The sequence below is a fragment of the Pongo pygmaeus genome, chromosome 11, assembly GCF_028885625.2.
Source record: "Pongo pygmaeus isolate AG05252 chromosome 11, NHGRI_mPonPyg2-v2.0_pri, whole genome shotgun sequence".
Classification (NCBI taxonomy): domain Eukaryota; kingdom Metazoa; phylum Chordata; class Mammalia; order Primates; family Hominidae; genus Pongo; species Pongo pygmaeus.
In genome coordinates this window covers 138,353,026-138,370,000 of record NC_072384.2, presented here as the reverse complement: position 1 = coordinate 138,370,000, position 16,975 = coordinate 138,353,026, and the positions used below count along the sequence as shown (strand labels likewise).

The 16,975-nt window shown below is 45.6% G+C and overlaps 1 protein-coding gene across 50 annotated transcripts in view; it reads right to left on the bottom strand.

Annotated features, from left to right (window-relative positions):
• LRRFIP1 (LRR binding FLII interacting protein 1) overlaps window positions 1–16,975 on the bottom strand; it is a 158,274-nt gene that overhangs the window by 19,790 nt on the left and 121,509 nt on the right. For 19 of the 50 annotated variants that reach the window (XM_063648158.1, XM_063648144.1, XM_063648159.1 and 16 more), the window contains 5 exons: window positions 12,125–12,160; window positions 11,198–11,323; window positions 7,067–7,237; window positions 4,297–4,389; window positions 275–416 (listed from right to left, as the gene is read on the bottom strand). In XM_063648158.1, the coding sequence (XP_063504228.1) occupies window positions 275–416; window positions 4,297–4,389; window positions 7,067–7,237; window positions 11,198–11,323; window positions 12,125–12,160 (568 nt within the window). Of the gene's footprint in view, window positions 1–274; window positions 417–1,657; window positions 1,751–2,937; window positions 3,031–4,296; window positions 4,390–7,066; window positions 7,238–9,273; window positions 9,346–11,197; window positions 11,324–12,124; window positions 12,161–16,975 lie in introns of all 50 variants that reach the window. The other 31 variants (XM_054477332.2, XM_054477336.2, XM_063648130.1 and 28 more) reach the window with 3 other exon arrangements.

Sequence of the window (16,975 nt, the reverse complement as noted above, 5' to 3'; positions counted from 1 at the left end):
GACTATTTTCCTTTTGCCTTCACAGTCTTGCTTGGTAGCTTTGAGCAGCAAAAGAAAAGGTACACTTGAGCCATTGATGGTGCACTACACAGAGATGCATGCCAGACAACACGTGGGTGACCACACCGGGTGGCAAGGAAATTACCATGAAGTGATGAAACAAATGGCATGCTGGTGACCATCAGTGACGGTGGTTCCTACCCCAGCAGTGCATGGAGGGTGAACCAATGCTGAGTGGAAAGGCGTGAGGAGCCAAAGGAAAGTAAATACTTACCTAGGGTCCCATCCCCTGTCGACTTGAGGGCATTTAACTCTTCTTTCGTCATCTTGGTAGGACCTTGGTATCCAACATTATTGAGAGTGTCAGAAGTCTCTCCATTGGTAGCTATTTCTGAATTTAGGATTATTCCATGTTTCTGGGAACAAAAATAGGCTCATCGTAATATTTAGTCAGTGATATTAGGTTAAACTCTGTTTTAATACAACTAATAAAAAAGAAAACCATTTTTTCCTGAAGTACAGGGTAACTCCACAGGGACAGAGAAATGCTAGGGTGCAGCACTCGTAAATATTCGGTCAACACACACAAATCTGGGATATCGTCCTCCAAAGCCTACTTCTTTCTCAGATGTTTCAATCCATGCTTTCATTTGCTGGTGACAAGCTACTTCCATCAGGCAGTCTTTTTAACTACAGGTAGTGGCCTGTGGGCTGCCCCCAAGAGGAGCGGTAAGCAAGTCACTGTCAAGCGACCTTTCATTTTAAAACCCTGGTTGCATTCTTTAAAAAGAGGAACCAGATAAAGAAAGAAATATATACATGTTCTGAAAGAGACACATGAAACTTATGTTAGAGAAGGAATTCAGAGGTGGCTAGAACGTTCAGTATATTCAAAAGAAACAGAATTCACTGAAAACAGTGGCACTTCCCAACTGCAGACATCACTCACCCATACCCTCCTGCCGCCTGTGGCTCTCTCCCTTGTGTGTGAGGAACTCCCCTGAACTCATCGCCTTTTTGAGGAGCAGAATTACGAATCTTAGCTCTAAGCCTGTAGCTGGCTGGCTCACTGCTCTGGCTTTGACCCTGGAGGCCAAGCAACAGATGATGACGGTTCAGGAACCCACCCACCCAGAGTGCTGCCATTGGCGCTTCACCTGTGTCAAGCAGCAGCTGAAGACGCCTTGGCGTGGCCCACAAAGGACAGGGAACCTGCTTCCACCTGTAATCTAGTAGGTCTCAAAGTCTAATTAGCGGGATCCTTGCCCAAACCACTTACCCAAGTCACTGTTCATCTAGAGAAGTCCTTAAATTGGGGGTTTTAATATAAAGAGGCAAATTAATTCTCTAAGTCTGAGTAATACCCTGGAGAATTTACTAGTGAGTATGAGAAAAATTTAGATAATGTGTCAAAAAATTCTTGCATTCAAGATCGGCTATGTTTATTAACATGCAAAGGCCTTGGGCACCACCCACTGAACCTACATTTATTTTACATCTCATCGCTGTCAGTTAACCCAAGATATGAATTATTAACAGAACTAAATGACATAAAATTAATTATGTACACACATATTCACAGCATCCCCAAATTTGCTGTTGTCACCTGGAATTTTTTTTTTTTTTTTTTTAATAAAACTGTACTTTGGCTTCATACCTTTAATTCCTCTTTCAGCATGACTACTTCTTCTCTAAGATCATCCCGTTCACTCCTTACGGAATCAAAGAACTCTTTCTGCCTCTCTAATGCCTGAGTGTGCAGCAGAGCCAAGAGAAAGAAGAAGATTTGCACAGATGAGCAAGTTACTTCAGAAGCAGGAATCAGAAGGAGGCTTCTACCATCTAAAATGCTAGTGGACTCCAGACATTAAAGAGACTCTGCCTAAAGATACTAAGAAAATCCAAGTATTAAGCTTTTCGCTTAGTATATATAATCCAAGAAATGTTACTGTTCATACTCCATGAAAGACACGTGCATTTTGAAGCACACGAACACAGCACGGGGCCCCAGAGGTTACTATATTTGCATCACTTTCTAGCTTTGTCTGCGTGTTCACAGCTGCGTTAGAGTTAAGCAAAGTCTCCACTTGAATGAGGGATCAGTAAAGAAAAAGGATTGCTTAAGCACCTCCCAGGACAGCTGTTGTAGCCATTTAGACTATTTTTATACACTGATTCTTGGTATCCATCATCTCAGATAAACAAAGTGGTCGTAAAGTGTGCGTGCATGCAGACACACACATACACACACACGATCCTAAGTGCTGATGAGCATGACAGTGGAAACACAGTGTGGCTTGTTGAGTCAATGTGCCGATGGTTTGTGCAGGTATCTCAACGTCTCTATCAGAGCTATGTGTATGACTCACTATTCTGGGGAAACCATTTGTTGTTACCAATCACAACAGTTACTTTGTGGGGTTCTGTTCCTCCTATCCTTCAATTCTAAGTGTAGAACTGCCTCTTTTCTTCTTGTCGAGGGAGAAGGGTATGTGGAGACCTTCCCTGGGGAAGATTTCAAGGTGGGGATATCTGCCTGGTGGTGCTTAGATTTTTTTCTCAAAGCACCGCCAGGCAGATAATCCCAAGACATATGGCCTTGCACACATCAGACCTCCTCAGAGTGTCCTCCTCACTCCAGGTGTTTCAACAACCACCGGCCCAGCCCACCCATGGGGCAGGCAGAGCGCACAGCTACGCACTCACAAGACCCTCCATGGAGAGTCCATGTCACATTCCAAGTTCATATCAATTTGGATAAGTTAGTGTATTCACTACTATTAAGTAGTAAATTAAATAAATTAATACGACTTTGTGTCACGTGGGAGTTGCATGCACACTCAGACAAACGGTTTTGCAGACTAAAGACTCTGAAAAAACTCTATTTGCTAAGCAGGCTGCCCATTTGAGTAGATTTTCAAGACTTGGGAATCCTACCCCTATCTTTTTGTCTTTCCACTCTATTGTTTCCTGAAGATCAGAAATCTCCCTGATAGAACTCGCCTGTTTCTGCTGTAGCTGTCGGATTTCCTGAGGAAAGGAACAGATAGAAAGCAGATAAAGGGTTAAAGAGGAAGAAAAACCCCAGCCCAAGAGATAACCTGAGAGCTGGGACAAGTGAGGCCGCAAGCACCCTTTCACCTCATCAACCCTGAATTCATCATCAGCATTCTAGGATTTTTTTCCTTGTCCTACTCCCGGCTTCAAGAAGTGCAGGAAGAAAACCTGCTTTGGGTGAAATTCTCACTTCAAGGCAGCGGTTAAAGAACCGATTAAGTCAAAAAATTAAAAACCAACCCTGTATTAGTTTCTTATTGCCATTGTAATGAATCGTCATAAATTCAGCAGCTTAAAACACAAATTTATTCTCTTGCAATTCTAGAGGTCAGAAGTCCAAAATGAGTCTTACGGGCTAAAATCAAGCCTTTCTGGGAGGCTCTAGGGAGAATCTGTTTCCCTGCCTTTTTCAGCTTCTAAGACTGAGCTACTTTCCTTGGCTCATGGCCCCTTTCTCGCATCACTCCAACCTCAGCTTCCTGTGTCACATCTTCTACTTCTGCCTTTGACTTGCCTTCTTCTTAGAAGGACCCTTGTTTCATCAAATAATCCAGGATAATCCCTTCTCTCAAGGTCTCTAATCACAACTGCAGGGACCTTTTAACCATGTAAGGCATCATATTTACAATTTCCAGGGATCTGGATGTGGACAACTTTGGGGGACCATTATTCTGGCTACCACACCTCCCAAAACAAATACAAGATCACCAAAGAATACGAATGTTCACCAATGAGAGGGATTGTTTCGTAAATCTAGGGACGGAGAGTTAGCCTAAACTCTCAGATTTAAGAAAACTGAAAACTTTAGTAAATTGCCATGGAATGAATTGTGTCCCTCTAAATTCATCTGTTGAAGCCCTAATGCCCAATGTGACTGTATTTGGAGACAGGATTTTCACGAAGTAATTAAGGTTAAATGATGTCATAAGAGTGGGGTCCTGATCAAATAGGATTAGTGTTCTTATACGAAGAGACATCAGAGACATTGCTTTTTCTCCACCGTTTGAGGAAGGATACAGCAAGAAGGTGGCTGTCTGCAGGCCAGGAAGAGAGGCCTCACCTGAACCCAACCTTGATCTTGGACTCCCAGCCTCCAGAATTGTGAGAAAATTAATTTCTGTTGTTTAAGCCACACAGTGTATGGTATTTTATTACTGCAGCCTAAGCTAAGATAGTCATGGCCTGACAAAATGCTCCAAAGGGAAAAAAGGAAAAGAAAAGCAGGAGAATGCTACCTACCTCGAGCATTTCCTCTCTTTGCTTCAGGGCCTCCTTGACTTCAGCAAACTGAAATTGCAGTATACTGTGGGCGTGTTTTTCCCTTTCAAATTCCTGTAAAGGAGAAAAACAGCACTAAAGCAGTGGAATCCCATGTTTCTGGCATGCCAGTTCAGGTTCTCACGATTTACAGTTTCTGTGGAACAAATCACCTGCTACTACATCATCACAATCTTCAAGGTCTTTTATTTTATTTTTTATTTATATACTTTTTTGAGATGGAGTCTTCGCTCTGTCGTCCAGGCTGGAGTGCAGTGGTGCGATCTCAGCTCCCTGCAACCTCTGCCTCCCGGGTTCAAGCGATTCTGCTGCCTCAGCCTCCCAAGTAGCTGGGATTACAGGCGCCCACCTCCATGCCTGGCTAATTTTTGTATTTTTGGTAGATATCGGGTTTCACCACGTTGGCCAAACTGGTCTCAAACTCTTGACCTCAAGTGATCCACCTGCCCCAGCCTCCCAAAGTGTTGGGATTACAGGCATGAGCCACCACGCCTGGCCTTCAAGGCCTTTCAAACAACACAAACAGATTCCTCTGGACTTTATAGATGATGCCTGATGACTTACTGTCAAATTAACCTGAGGAGTTGATGCAATCAACACGGATTTTCTGATTTCTTATCTACAGTGAAGCAAGAGCTGAGGAAGGGCCCCCCCAGGGAGCCTGGTGCCTTCCACAGCACTGCGCTGAGAACCTGGGTGAGGCTGCCCTGCAAGGACTTACCATAAAATGGCCCCTGCTGAAATATGACAAGGAAGACTCTTTGGGATAAAAAGGAGATAAATATGGCCTATTTAAGCATCTCTCATCAACAGCTGGTGGCCAGCTCTGTGCTTCGGGGCTGCCCCTTAAGGGACAAAAACAGGAGAGTTTGGGGGAGCAAGTGAAGAGCCTGCAAAACCTAGCTGCTCCTCAGGCCTGGCCTCCCCTCCTGAGGCTCAGCCCAGGAAGCTGGCAGCTCGGCTCTGCTGTTTTCCTGCCCAGTCACAGCAGCGCAATCCCTGGTGACGGCCTGAGACCCAACTCACTTTGCTCTGCTGTTTTCCTGCCCAGTCACAGCAGCGCAATCCCTGGTGACGGCCTGAGACCCAACTCACTTTGCTGACAGCTTACAGGCTGCAGGCTGCTCCTTCCCTAGACCTGTCAGGCGGGTGATCTGAGATGGGATCTGACCTGAGCTTCTGCTCACCCTGGCACTTCTCTTCACCCACTTCCTTTAGCTTGGGGGTGGCTGGTGCCCTCCTGGCTATGACAAGGGCCCTCCTGTGGGGCTTTGCATGGCCCCTGTGTCCATCTCGGGACAGCATTCTAGCACCATCCAGCTTCTCTGGAGTGAGACTCGGGAGTTTTCAGCCCACTGAATGATGCCCAATGACAGTGTTCCAGGAGGACTGCAGACGCATTATAGGCCCCTACCCGAAGGGGGCTTGGGATGTGCTCTCCACTCCTCCGTTCCCACATGACATCAGTCTTGTGAAAAGCTCCCTTCTTTCAGAGTTCAGCTATAAGGAACTTGGTGAGTAAAATCTTCTTCAGCTTCCAACTCAATTCTATAGCAGTCAAAGAAGCAGGCCTGAGGGTTGTCAAGGGTACCTTGGTTTTAACCCTTTGGATTTAGAGGGTAACAGCCAGTTAAAAACAACAACAACAATGACACTCACACGTTACATTTTCTGTTTCTCTCAGGATCTCTGAAAAATTGGACAATTCCTAAAAGTATGAAAAAAGTATTCCTTGCTTTCTATCTAAAGAACATCCAAGCCCAGCCTTCATGGAATCAGTCTGCTGTCATTACTTATCTTAACACATGACTCATGCTTGAGACTCTCAATAGAAATTATATCTGATCTCAGCTATTAACAAACTAGTTCCAGCGGTTCTTAATGAAAGCTCAAATAAGACTCTATCTCTCTCAGAGCTTGGTGATATATTTAATTCCTAAGTGGAGTAACTGTGTCTCTTCCCAGTCAGCAGAAAATAATATAATTTTCTTAAAATCTTTGATACTCATAACTATTTCTCTATGGTGTTAAGAGAGAACAAAATAAAAATCAGAAAATACATATGAACAGGAAAATCTTGAAGCATCTGATCGCACCTGATCTGAGCATGATGGCTCTTTCACAGGCCAGTTTTTTCATGGTTTTGATTTTAGCTTAGATGTTCTCCTAGAAAAACTGTCTCCAGTTTACATGTTGAAATTATACATATCAATATTTCAAGTCACTTGGCAAAGAGTATGGTACTTTTATTCTCAGATGTTTGGATTTCCTGGATAAGCGGAGAGCCATTGTTTAAAAATATAAAAATGCATAATGTAAATTATACGTTATATATACATACATACACATGATATATCCACACATACATATAAACACACACACACACACACACACATCCTACCATTCCTTTTTTTTTTTTTGAGACGGGGTCTTCTCTGTTGCCTAAGCTGGAGTGCAGTGGTGTCAACACAGCTCACTGCAGCCTCAACCTTCTGGGCTCAAGTGATCCTCCCACCTCAGCTTCCCAAGTAGCTGGGACTACAGGCATGTACCACCTGGCTAATTGTTTTAATTTTTTTTAGAAATGATGTCTCGTCATGTTGCCCAGGCTGGTCTCGAACTCTTGGGCTCAAGTAATCCTCCCACCTTGGTCTCCCAAAGCACCAGAATTACAGGCATGGGCCACTGCACGCGGCCTGTTGTTAATATTCTGTATCATACTAATGCTTACTTTGTTTTTCTCTTCGTACTGCCGCCTAGATTCAGCTAGCTGTTCTTCAAGCTCCAGCAACATATCTTTTAGGGTATCAACCTGGTACATGAAGTTTGTCTTTTCATTGTCTAGCTGAGCATTGGAAACCATAGCCTTCTTATATTTCTCTTCAACTTCTGCTAGAGAGTCCTGTGGAAAGCAGGTCATATTTTTGAAATTGCAATAAAAAAATCAAAACAAAGACTCATTCACTATTCTGTTAAAAAAAACCCTCAGTCCTAAACTTAGACTATATTTCGTAGAGCAAATGGATCAGAAGAAGAAACACATGGCAACTTCAAATGCATGGAAATCCCCCTTTTCAATTTGGTCAAATTCTCATTGCTCAGAAAATTCACTATGAAAAGCAATGGACACACTCATGAGAACAAATGAGACACCAGTATGGAAAGGGATGTGGTCACAGAGGCAGCAGAGTCTCTGGCACCACTCAGTAGCTGGGGAATCCTCCCAGCATGGTGTCCTAGGGCTGGGTGTCAGGCTGTTCAACAGCTTTCTGAAGAATCACTCGAGGCGTGTGACCAGCCCCTGTGAAAGAGCCAGTGTGTGATGGCTGAAATAATTACACAGGGCCACAAGCCAGTGACTGCCAACCAGCCCTACTCTGGCTTATGAACCAGGAAAGGAGCAGTAGTGAGTTCAGATTTTTGACCCATAGGAAAATGGCATGCAGATCTCACTGGGTAGGTCCTGGAAAGACAAAGGCCATTCCCTTTGAAGGACAGTCCAGAGAAAGAGGCCTGTAAAATATGCATGGCGATGCCCTCACGTGCCTCACACTCTTGCAGGCCCCCAAACATGAGGAGGGGAGGGCGATTCCAGAACAGAGAGAGCAGAACCTTCAGGGCACATACATGCAGAGCTAAAGGCAGAGGCAGGAGCTGCCTGTTCAGGTGCAGCAGAGGCTACGAGGGGGCTGGAGGGACCAGTGCTGGTCTAGCTCTGCACCTCCACACCAGGACAGCTGTTTCAGGTGGGTCCAGTGGGTCTCCGGTTGTTTCAGTGGCTCCCCAGCAGCATTTTTTTTTTTGAGACAGTGTCTCACTCTGTCACCCAGGCTGAAGTGCAGTGGCACGATCTTGGCTCACTGCAGCCTCCATCTCCTGGGTTCAAGTGATTCTCCTGACTCAGCCTCCCGAGTAGCTGGGATTACAGGTGCACGCCACCACACCTGGCTAATTTTTATATTTTTAGTAGAGACGGGGTTTCACCATGTTGGCCAGGCTGGTCTCAAACTCCTGACCTCAGGTGATCCACCCGCCTCGGCCTCCCAAAGTGTGGAATTACAGGCGTGAGCCACTGCGCCTGGCCAAGTGGCTCTCTTTTTCGCATGAATTGAAAGCCAGAGTCTTATATTTCCCCCTTTCAGGAAAGGTGACAGATATAAAGATAATGAAATAGTCATGACTGATGTCACCTCCTCTGTCTGGTGCCCTTTGATATTAAATTCAGATGATCTCTCAGGTACTTTCTAGGGGGCTGAAAAGGAAGTAGCAGATATGCCACCCACTTCCAGATCCATGATCCGCTGCTGCCTAATGAAGACAGGCACTGATTCCCCACCTTACTGTCAAGGAACAGGGCAACCACATCTCCTGGCTGGTGCAATGAAGTCACTGCACACTCTAAAAGCAGTGTGCACATGCTCCAAGAAAGCCAATGCCATAGTCAGTCTTTACTTCAATTAGTAGCATTTTACAGGGTGCAAACAATTGGGATGTTTCAAAAGTGTGGCATGTGAGGATGGCCTTAATTAGTAGACATCAGATATTTTGAGAAGCAAATCAACCTAAGCATTTTTGTATACAACTACTACAAAAAGTGAAGAAAACCAAGAACCTTCTTCAAGTGTCTGGCACATGCCTATGGGAAATGAGAAACTGGTTTTAAGCCTGGGGGAAGGATGGTGAGTACAAGGCATGTGTCAGGGAGTATGTTAGTAACCTTTTCTACTGGGCAGTTACATTTTCAAGTCTTGGTTCAAACAATGCATTTGGGAAAATGGTGAGTGTACACCCATGCCGGCATTCCTGCCATTGTGAGTTCTTCTACAACCTGGAGCCTCTTTACAGTAAGCATGCACTTTGAATTTCTTCTTTAGGATGTTGTTTTTTTTAAGTTAAGTTGGGTTAATATCGTGAGACCACACGTCTGTGAATTGGTACCTTCATCTCTTTCAATCCCTGCATGTATTTGCCTTCTACATCCTGAATCTGGTCCTTTAGCTCATTGAGTTCCTGGGGGAAATGGCAAAAAAGGCAGATGATGTCAAGGGAAAACAGGTGATTTCCTAAATCTTTTATACTTCAGGGTAGTTTCTATTTGGGTGGTCTGAGCGCCCAATTTTCTTTTTTCTTTTATTAAGTGTTAAAGGAAAATAAACTTCAATATTTAAAGATTAAAGTTCAGGTGTATCCCATATGATATTTTTACATGATTTTATACAATTTTAGTGTATCTCATATGATTTTACATAGTTTAAAAAACAGGCAAAATAGAGCTTCTGAAAATGGTACAGGTTATTTCAACTCCTATTTAGTAATTCATTCAAGCACTTGGAGTTCCTACTCTGTGCAACATACAGTAAGATGCTAGAGGCAGAAATCAGTAGCACTTTTTCCCTGCATTTATGGAGCTCCAAGTCTCTACTTTGCCAAATTCCTGGTGCCGGGGACAGCATCTGGCATGAGCCAGCCTCTCAGTAAGTACTTGAACAAATGAATGGCATGCACAACCTAAGGGCAGAGAAACATCAGGACTGCCACCAACTCTGCTGTAAAAACGGAAACAACAGGCCAGGCACAGTGGCTCACGCCTGGAATCCCAGCACTTTGGGAGGCCGAGGTGGGTGGATCACCTGAGGTCAGGAGTTCAAGACCAGCCTGGCCAACGTGGCGAAACCTCGTCTCCACTAAAAATACAAAAGTTAGCCGGGCGTGGTGGTGGGCGCCTGTAATCCCAGCTACTCAGGAGGCTGAGGCTGGAGAATCACTTGAACCTGGGAGATGGAGGTTGCAGTGAGCCGAGATCATGCCATTGAACTCCAGCGTGGGTGACAAAAGCAAAACTCTGTCTCAAAAAAAAAAAAAAAGAAAAGAAAAGAAAAAGGAAAAAAAAAGGGAAGCAACAAGGAGCTGCAGGTGGCCCAGGGGTGGCACATGGGAAATGGCTCTTCTGGTTTTGTAAACTTATAAAACATAGGTGTTGGAAGCATCTTCAAGGTGACCCTGGCCAAACTCTGGTGGATGCTTAAATCCCTCTCTGTCCTCCCTGGCAAACGGCCATCCAGCTGCTCAGACATCCCCAGTGGGAGTTGCTTCCCTTTTAAACCTAGTTTAAAGCACTAGAAAATTCAGAATCTGAGTCAATTCTGGCTCCTTTCAGCTGCTTCTGTCTCGGTTCTGCCCCCTGGAGGGCACAGGTCTAGTCACCTCACCTTCCCTTCCAGTCTTCAGGTTTTCAGATGCACTGTCCCTAGTTACTTTAACAAATAGCACCGTGTTTCTCTTTCACACACGGAATGCTACCAAATGCCTGGCACTGTCCTGGGTGCTGAGGATAGAGCAGAGAATAATAACTACACTATAGTGGGATAAAAAAAATCATTAAAATACAAAGATGAGGTCTACGAAACGCATATTACAAAGAGAAAGGAAAGGGCATGTTCTAGGCTGAAGGGGAACATACTTGGCGGGGAGGGGTTGTGTGAAAGTAGGTAAAGCCGTCTGGTGTCCAAACTTGTGGACTGAATGTCTATGCAGACCAAGCACACAGAGACGACCAAGTGCATCAACACAACGCGCCGAGTGCTCTCACTAAGGTATTCCCCGGGTGCTGAGGGGCGCAGGGGGCCGGCACACAGTCCGCCCTGCTTGGGGGTCAGTGGGTAGGATCAGATTCCTGCAGGAGACACTATCTGAGCTGGGTCTTGATGTTAGGAGAACACCATATTTTAGGGGAGGTGAGGGAGCTAGGACCAAGAAGAAAGATCCAGAACTTTATGAATTAAGTCTTTTTTTTTTTTTTAATCTAAAGACTGATTTTTACAAAAGGTTCTCTCAAGTCGTGAGTAAGAAGAGAGCATCTCACCTTGATTTCCCTGATGGATGCCTCAGTGTCGATGGAGATGGAGGTGTCTCCGCTGCCTCTCCGAGAGGAAGTCCCACCCAGAGAGGCCAGCGTGGCTGCAGACAGGCCCGGCATGCTACGAGACCCCTGGAACGTTGAGAGGATCAGATGCTGATATGGTTTGGCTCTGTGTCCCCACCCAAATCTCGCCTGGAATTGTAATCCCCATAATCCCCACAGGGCGAGGGAGGGACCTGGTAGGAGCAGACTGGATCAGAGGGGCAGTTTCCCCCATGCTGTTCTCGTGATAGTGAGTGGGCTCTCAGGAGATCTGATGGCTTTGTAAGTGTTTGACAGTTCCTCCTTCACACGTTCTCTCTTCTGTCGCCTTGTGAAGAAGGAGCCTGCTTCCCTTTTCACCACGATTGTAAGTTTCCTGAGGTCTCCCCAGCCATGCGGAACTGTGAGTCAATTAAAGCTCTTTTCTTTGTAAATTACCCAGTCTCAGGGAAGTTCTTTATGGCAGTGAGAATAGACTAACACAGATGCAATTTCAGACAAAACCAAAACTGCATATAAATCTAACATCACAGGACTGTTACTTTAATTCCATTTCCAAATTGGAAACTCTTCATGGGCTTATAGTAAGCTATAAGGAGAGGATCATTTCCAGGCACCTCCTGGATGCTCTGCAATTGGCTGGATTAACCCTAAACTCCATGGTGGGGCCCATCATAAAAGCCTCCCTGCTCTGCAAGGTCTAACGCACACTGGACAGGACTCCCGGTGGCCTACCTACGGGGAGGGGATGCCAGGTTAGGTGGGCCGCTTTCTAGTCCAGTCCCCTCACTGGGGAACATCTTTATTAAAAGAGACCAAGCCACGTATTTTCTTATCAATTTCATCCACAACTTCTGGGACCCTCTAGGTTTATGAACGATTCCTTACCTTCTCAGTAAAATCTTTTTCTGGTCTCTCTTCTACCTGTAGAGGAAAGTAGACAAAATATTAAATACTTTAAAAACATTAAACGGATAACATGAAGATAGGGGCTAAGAATGATTAAAAAGCAAAACTGGCTTCCTTTGTAATTTAGAAGCAGAAAAGTGGGACCCTCCAAGTTTGGCTTTTCACACCTCTCCTATTTGGACATCTGTGAGGCCCCTTCTTCTCCCGTCCTCATTTGGATGTCCCCGAGGACCCTCTTCTCCTGTCCTCGGGTAGGAGTCTCAGTGGGACCCACAGCAGGCTGTGGAACTGCAAGAGGGGGTGCACATGAGGAACGGACCCTGGAGAGAGCCCTGCACCATGAGGGTGTCTCGGGACAAGAGGCAGAGGCCGTCAGTGGTGTTACTTCTTTCTTAGCTCAGCATCCAACAAAAGACAGGTTTCTTTCTTTCTCTTCTTTTTTTTTTTTGCAGGGCTGGTTGCGGGGAAGGGTTGTTTAAACAAAGATTAACTACCTGGAGTGCTGCTTTTTTTTTTTTTGGCACATTGAAGGTTCTTATCATAAGCCCACTGAGAAGGTTACCAAGGCTGAGTTTATCTCCAAACTCTCTGGGAAAAGCTGTCAACTAATCACGTTTTCCCCATCATGTCTTCAACCCAGCTTCCCATAGCTCAGAACTTCTTCACTTCGATTGTCAGAAAATCAGCCAAAGACATGCGTGGCAACTGCAGACCATATGTTTGATTCAGAAGATCTGAGAGGTGACCTGCGACTCTGCAGTCACCCTCGTGAACTCACACAGAGATAATTCAGAACGAAGCTTGAGAAATTCTGATGGAGAGCTGCCGAGGCCACGGCTCACCAACACTTGAGCTGCACAGACGCTGGTGCCGGGGACCAGCAGCTCAGCAGAGGTGCAGGTGCTATGGTCAGGGTGTCAGAGAGATGGTGACCTCCAAATGACCATTTCCCATCTATGGCCCGAGCCCACGCTGGGCCAGATGCCCCTGCCCTCACCATCCGGTCCCACCAGGAAGGCTCACTAACTGCCACCTTCCCTCCTACAAACTCCTTATACCTTCAACTTCTCCTCCAAGGACACCTGGAGCAACACTAAAACAACATAACCAGGAGTTATAGCTGGTCAGCCAGTTCAGGGATCAAATGGAATCCCACAAAATACTCGGTTAATCCAAAAGAAAGCAAAATCCAAGACCAGCTCTTAGCTCAAGGTGGCCATGTTTAAGGGTCTCCTACTCAACAGATCCAAGCTAAACCCTGCGGCCTGGCTCCCAAAGCCACCACATGGTCTCGCCCACCCACCCCACACCCGGGTCTTCAAAAATAAACTTTCTCCTCTCATCTAACCAGTCTCCTGTGTCCCAGGAGCAGGAGCGGAAATGGGGGCAGAGAGGCCACATCCCTTAGGCCAGTGGGATGCAGTCAGGGGCAGGCTGGCCTCTCTCCCCTCTTTGCTAAATAAGCCCTTTGGGCAGGGTGGTGGTGGGGTGGTCCCTCTGCCCACTTAGCCACAGCTGCTAAGGACCCACCCAAGGCCCTGTCCAAGACCATGTGTTCATGGGAGCTTTCCACAATCCCAGCTGCTTACGGCTCTCCTCCCTAATGTCCATTCTCACGTGGGGTGTGGCCCAGCTACACCTCAGCGAAGACGGCTCTCTCCAGCTGTGGCCCATACCATCTGTGGCCCATACCATCTGCATTTGCTGATGTGTTAAAATGCACATCTAGAGTTATTTTTTCAGATGTGCATGCCACATCAGCCTAATTGTGTACTTGGAGGCACCAAGGCAGACTCCGATAAGATGAGTACCAAGGCAGACTCTGATGAGATAGGTACGAAGGCAGACTCTGATCAGATGGGCACCATCTCATCTAGCAGAGCCCCAGAAGCCCTGCAACCATGTTCTGAGTTGTGAGGATGATTGGAGCGATTCAAGTGTGGTTCTTCTCTTCATGTGGAAATAGAAATATTCCTGAAATGTTTTTCAAATAAAAATTTCAAGGCCAGGCACGGTGGCTCACGTCTGTAATCCCAGTACTTTGGGAGGCCAAGATGGGCAGATCATTTGAGGTCAGGAGTTCGAGACCAACCTGGCCAACATGGCAAAACCCTGTCTCTACTAAAATTACAAAAATTAGCTGTGTGTGGTGACATGCACCTATAATCCCAGCTACTCAGGAGGTTGAGGCAGGAGACTCTCTTGAACCCAGGAGGCAGAGGTTGCAGTGAGCTAAGATCATGCCACTGTAATACAGCCTGGGCGACAGAGTGTAACTCTGTCTCAAAAAAATAATAAATAAAGTAAAATAAATAAAATTTCAAATAACAAGGAAATGTGAACTATCTAGCACTTAGTGTGCTGGAGGATAAATTTATTAAATATCCTGGGCCCAAAGCCTTTATTCCTTAGAATAAGTTAGTTTGCAGAACAAATATTAATAAGATGAAAATAAAGAGGCTAGTTTCACTCCTGGTGGGATATGAAAATCCAGTTTAACAGACTGCCAAACTACCACTGAAAAGCCTGTGGCATGTTTGCTCCATGGTGTAAAACGTATGTTTTCTGGCTGCTGGTCAGCAATGGATAAATATTGTGGAGAAATAAATGAAGCTCCAGGAATGCATTTGTTTACCTACAAAGATATCAGAGACCGTAAAAGAAGGGCCCACCCAAGTCTTTTTTTCTTTCTGGTATTTCTTGCAAGAAAGCTGAGAAAGAAAACACACAGGGTCCATAAACCTTGATTTTGGGAGGACAGGGCTTTAACACATCTTTGTTCTGCATGGTTTTACTTGTAACCATCTACATTTATTGTTTTTATAATTTGTAAAATATCAAATAAGGGAAAAAAACCCAAAAACCATAGTTCACTGTTTCTATCATTTTGAAAAAGTCCTTGCTCCGAGGAACGTAACGGACTCAAAATAAAATCTGGGCATATTTTTAAGTAGAGATCATGCAGAGAAAAATTAAAAATTAAGCTCTTGTTGAAAGGTGATGGCAAATGAACGTTTAACCTATCTCTATTTCACACAGTAGAGTAAATTTCATTTTGTGTGTCTTCCGAATGAAAAAGGATTTGTCAGCTTCCCTGAAACACAGGGAGGCTATTCAGCCCTGTGGAAAGCCACGCAGCCCCACTCGCGTCCACCAGATGGCGGTGTGTCGCAGCTGCAGGGGCCAGGCCCGGACAGAAGCCGCAGGCAGCAGAGCCCACCTTAACCAAGCCCCTTTTCCTAAGCCCTAGCAGCGCCAGGTAAGGAATCAGATGTTGTGTTTCATCTTGACATAAAGCACAGCACTTCCTCCCTAAAATGACGAAGAAATGGAAGACAAGAAAGGATTTTAAACACGCCACGGCCACTGCATGGCATGGTGTGGGGGCCTGGAAGAGGTGGGCATGGTGCAGAGAGGGGTCCAGAGGACACGGTGGCTGCAGACAGTCCAGGCTGCTCTGCCCACCCACCCTAGCCCAGGACGGGAAAGCACCGGACCCTGCAGACAGTGGCCCCCTGCACGGGAAGGGCGACAGTGCCAAACACATTGCAGCCTGTTAGCTTCATGACTCTCGTATTCTGAGCGATATTAAACATTTCAGGTCAGGGTGAAAACGTTACACTACAGGTTTACAAAGTATGTGTGTTGTATTTTATAGTCACAGCTGAGTGTATACAGACATCATTGAAAATCTACTGGAAACAGTCACTTCTAAAACACGTCTGTGGAAGTTTAGTTTACGTCAAGTTTCCTTTCAAAAACAAATGCTTCAAGGAGCACATTAAATATTTTATTAATTCCAACCTTCCAACAGTGTGTCTAAAGGAGTTTGCTATCTAGGCTCCTGTACACACGATGCCTGGTGAGGCTAAAACACTAAGTTTTCCATGTTCCAGCTGCCTGTTCATTTTCCTAAAGAATATGTGGCACCTGTTCACGTACCCAGAGAGACCCTACTCAAGGGCCCAGGTACAAAAGGAAGCTGTCCTCAACGCCCAGCCAGGCAACACCAGACTTGGATGGAAAAAGGGATCACTGAAGCAACATCCTTGCGAGGTCCTTCTTGAGACACAAACAAACAGCAAACACTGCTCAGAAAACACCCATTTTAAGGGTAATTTTCCTTCACATTTAAATGATAGCACAGTCTACCACTAGGGTGACAGTTTTTGGTTTTAAATCCAATAATATTTACTTTAGCCTGAATGACTTATCTTTGAACTCTGGTGTTTATAATTCAAGACCCGTTTTTCCACCTGGTCCCTGCCCCTGCCTCTTTGTGCAACAAAAAACATGAGTCAAAATAGTGTTGTTTTTCTAGTTCAAATGGGCAGAGATCTGAGTTCATTGCTCCTGTTTTCTGAGTACACAAGGGAAGATATGGACCCGGGCTCCCCTTGGGACATTCCTGATGGATGTTTCAGAAACGTGATGGCTTTGCCAGGTTCCCAGTGGGATTTTGGGGCCTGGATGACCCAGACCTGTTGGCTTCACTAGGTGGAGTCACTCTGCTTGGGTGTGGCCCAAGCCCCGGCTGTCAAACCTCTGGATCCCAGCTCTCTCGAGGCACCCTTGCCTCCCCTCACACCCCTGCTGCTGGGCTTCACAACGTGTGATCACCCGACAAGCATCCGTCTGCCCCTGTCTGTGCGTCCCATGAGGGCTGGGGCAAGTCTGCATTTGCTCATACAACGACCCTGTTTCCGGAACATTCTAGGTGCTCAATAAACACTGAATGAATGAGTGAAACAACTTCCTCAAGGAGAAGATCCTGGCTGAGCTGGAGAGGAAGAAAACACAGCTCATGCACAGCACGGGAGAAGATGAGAA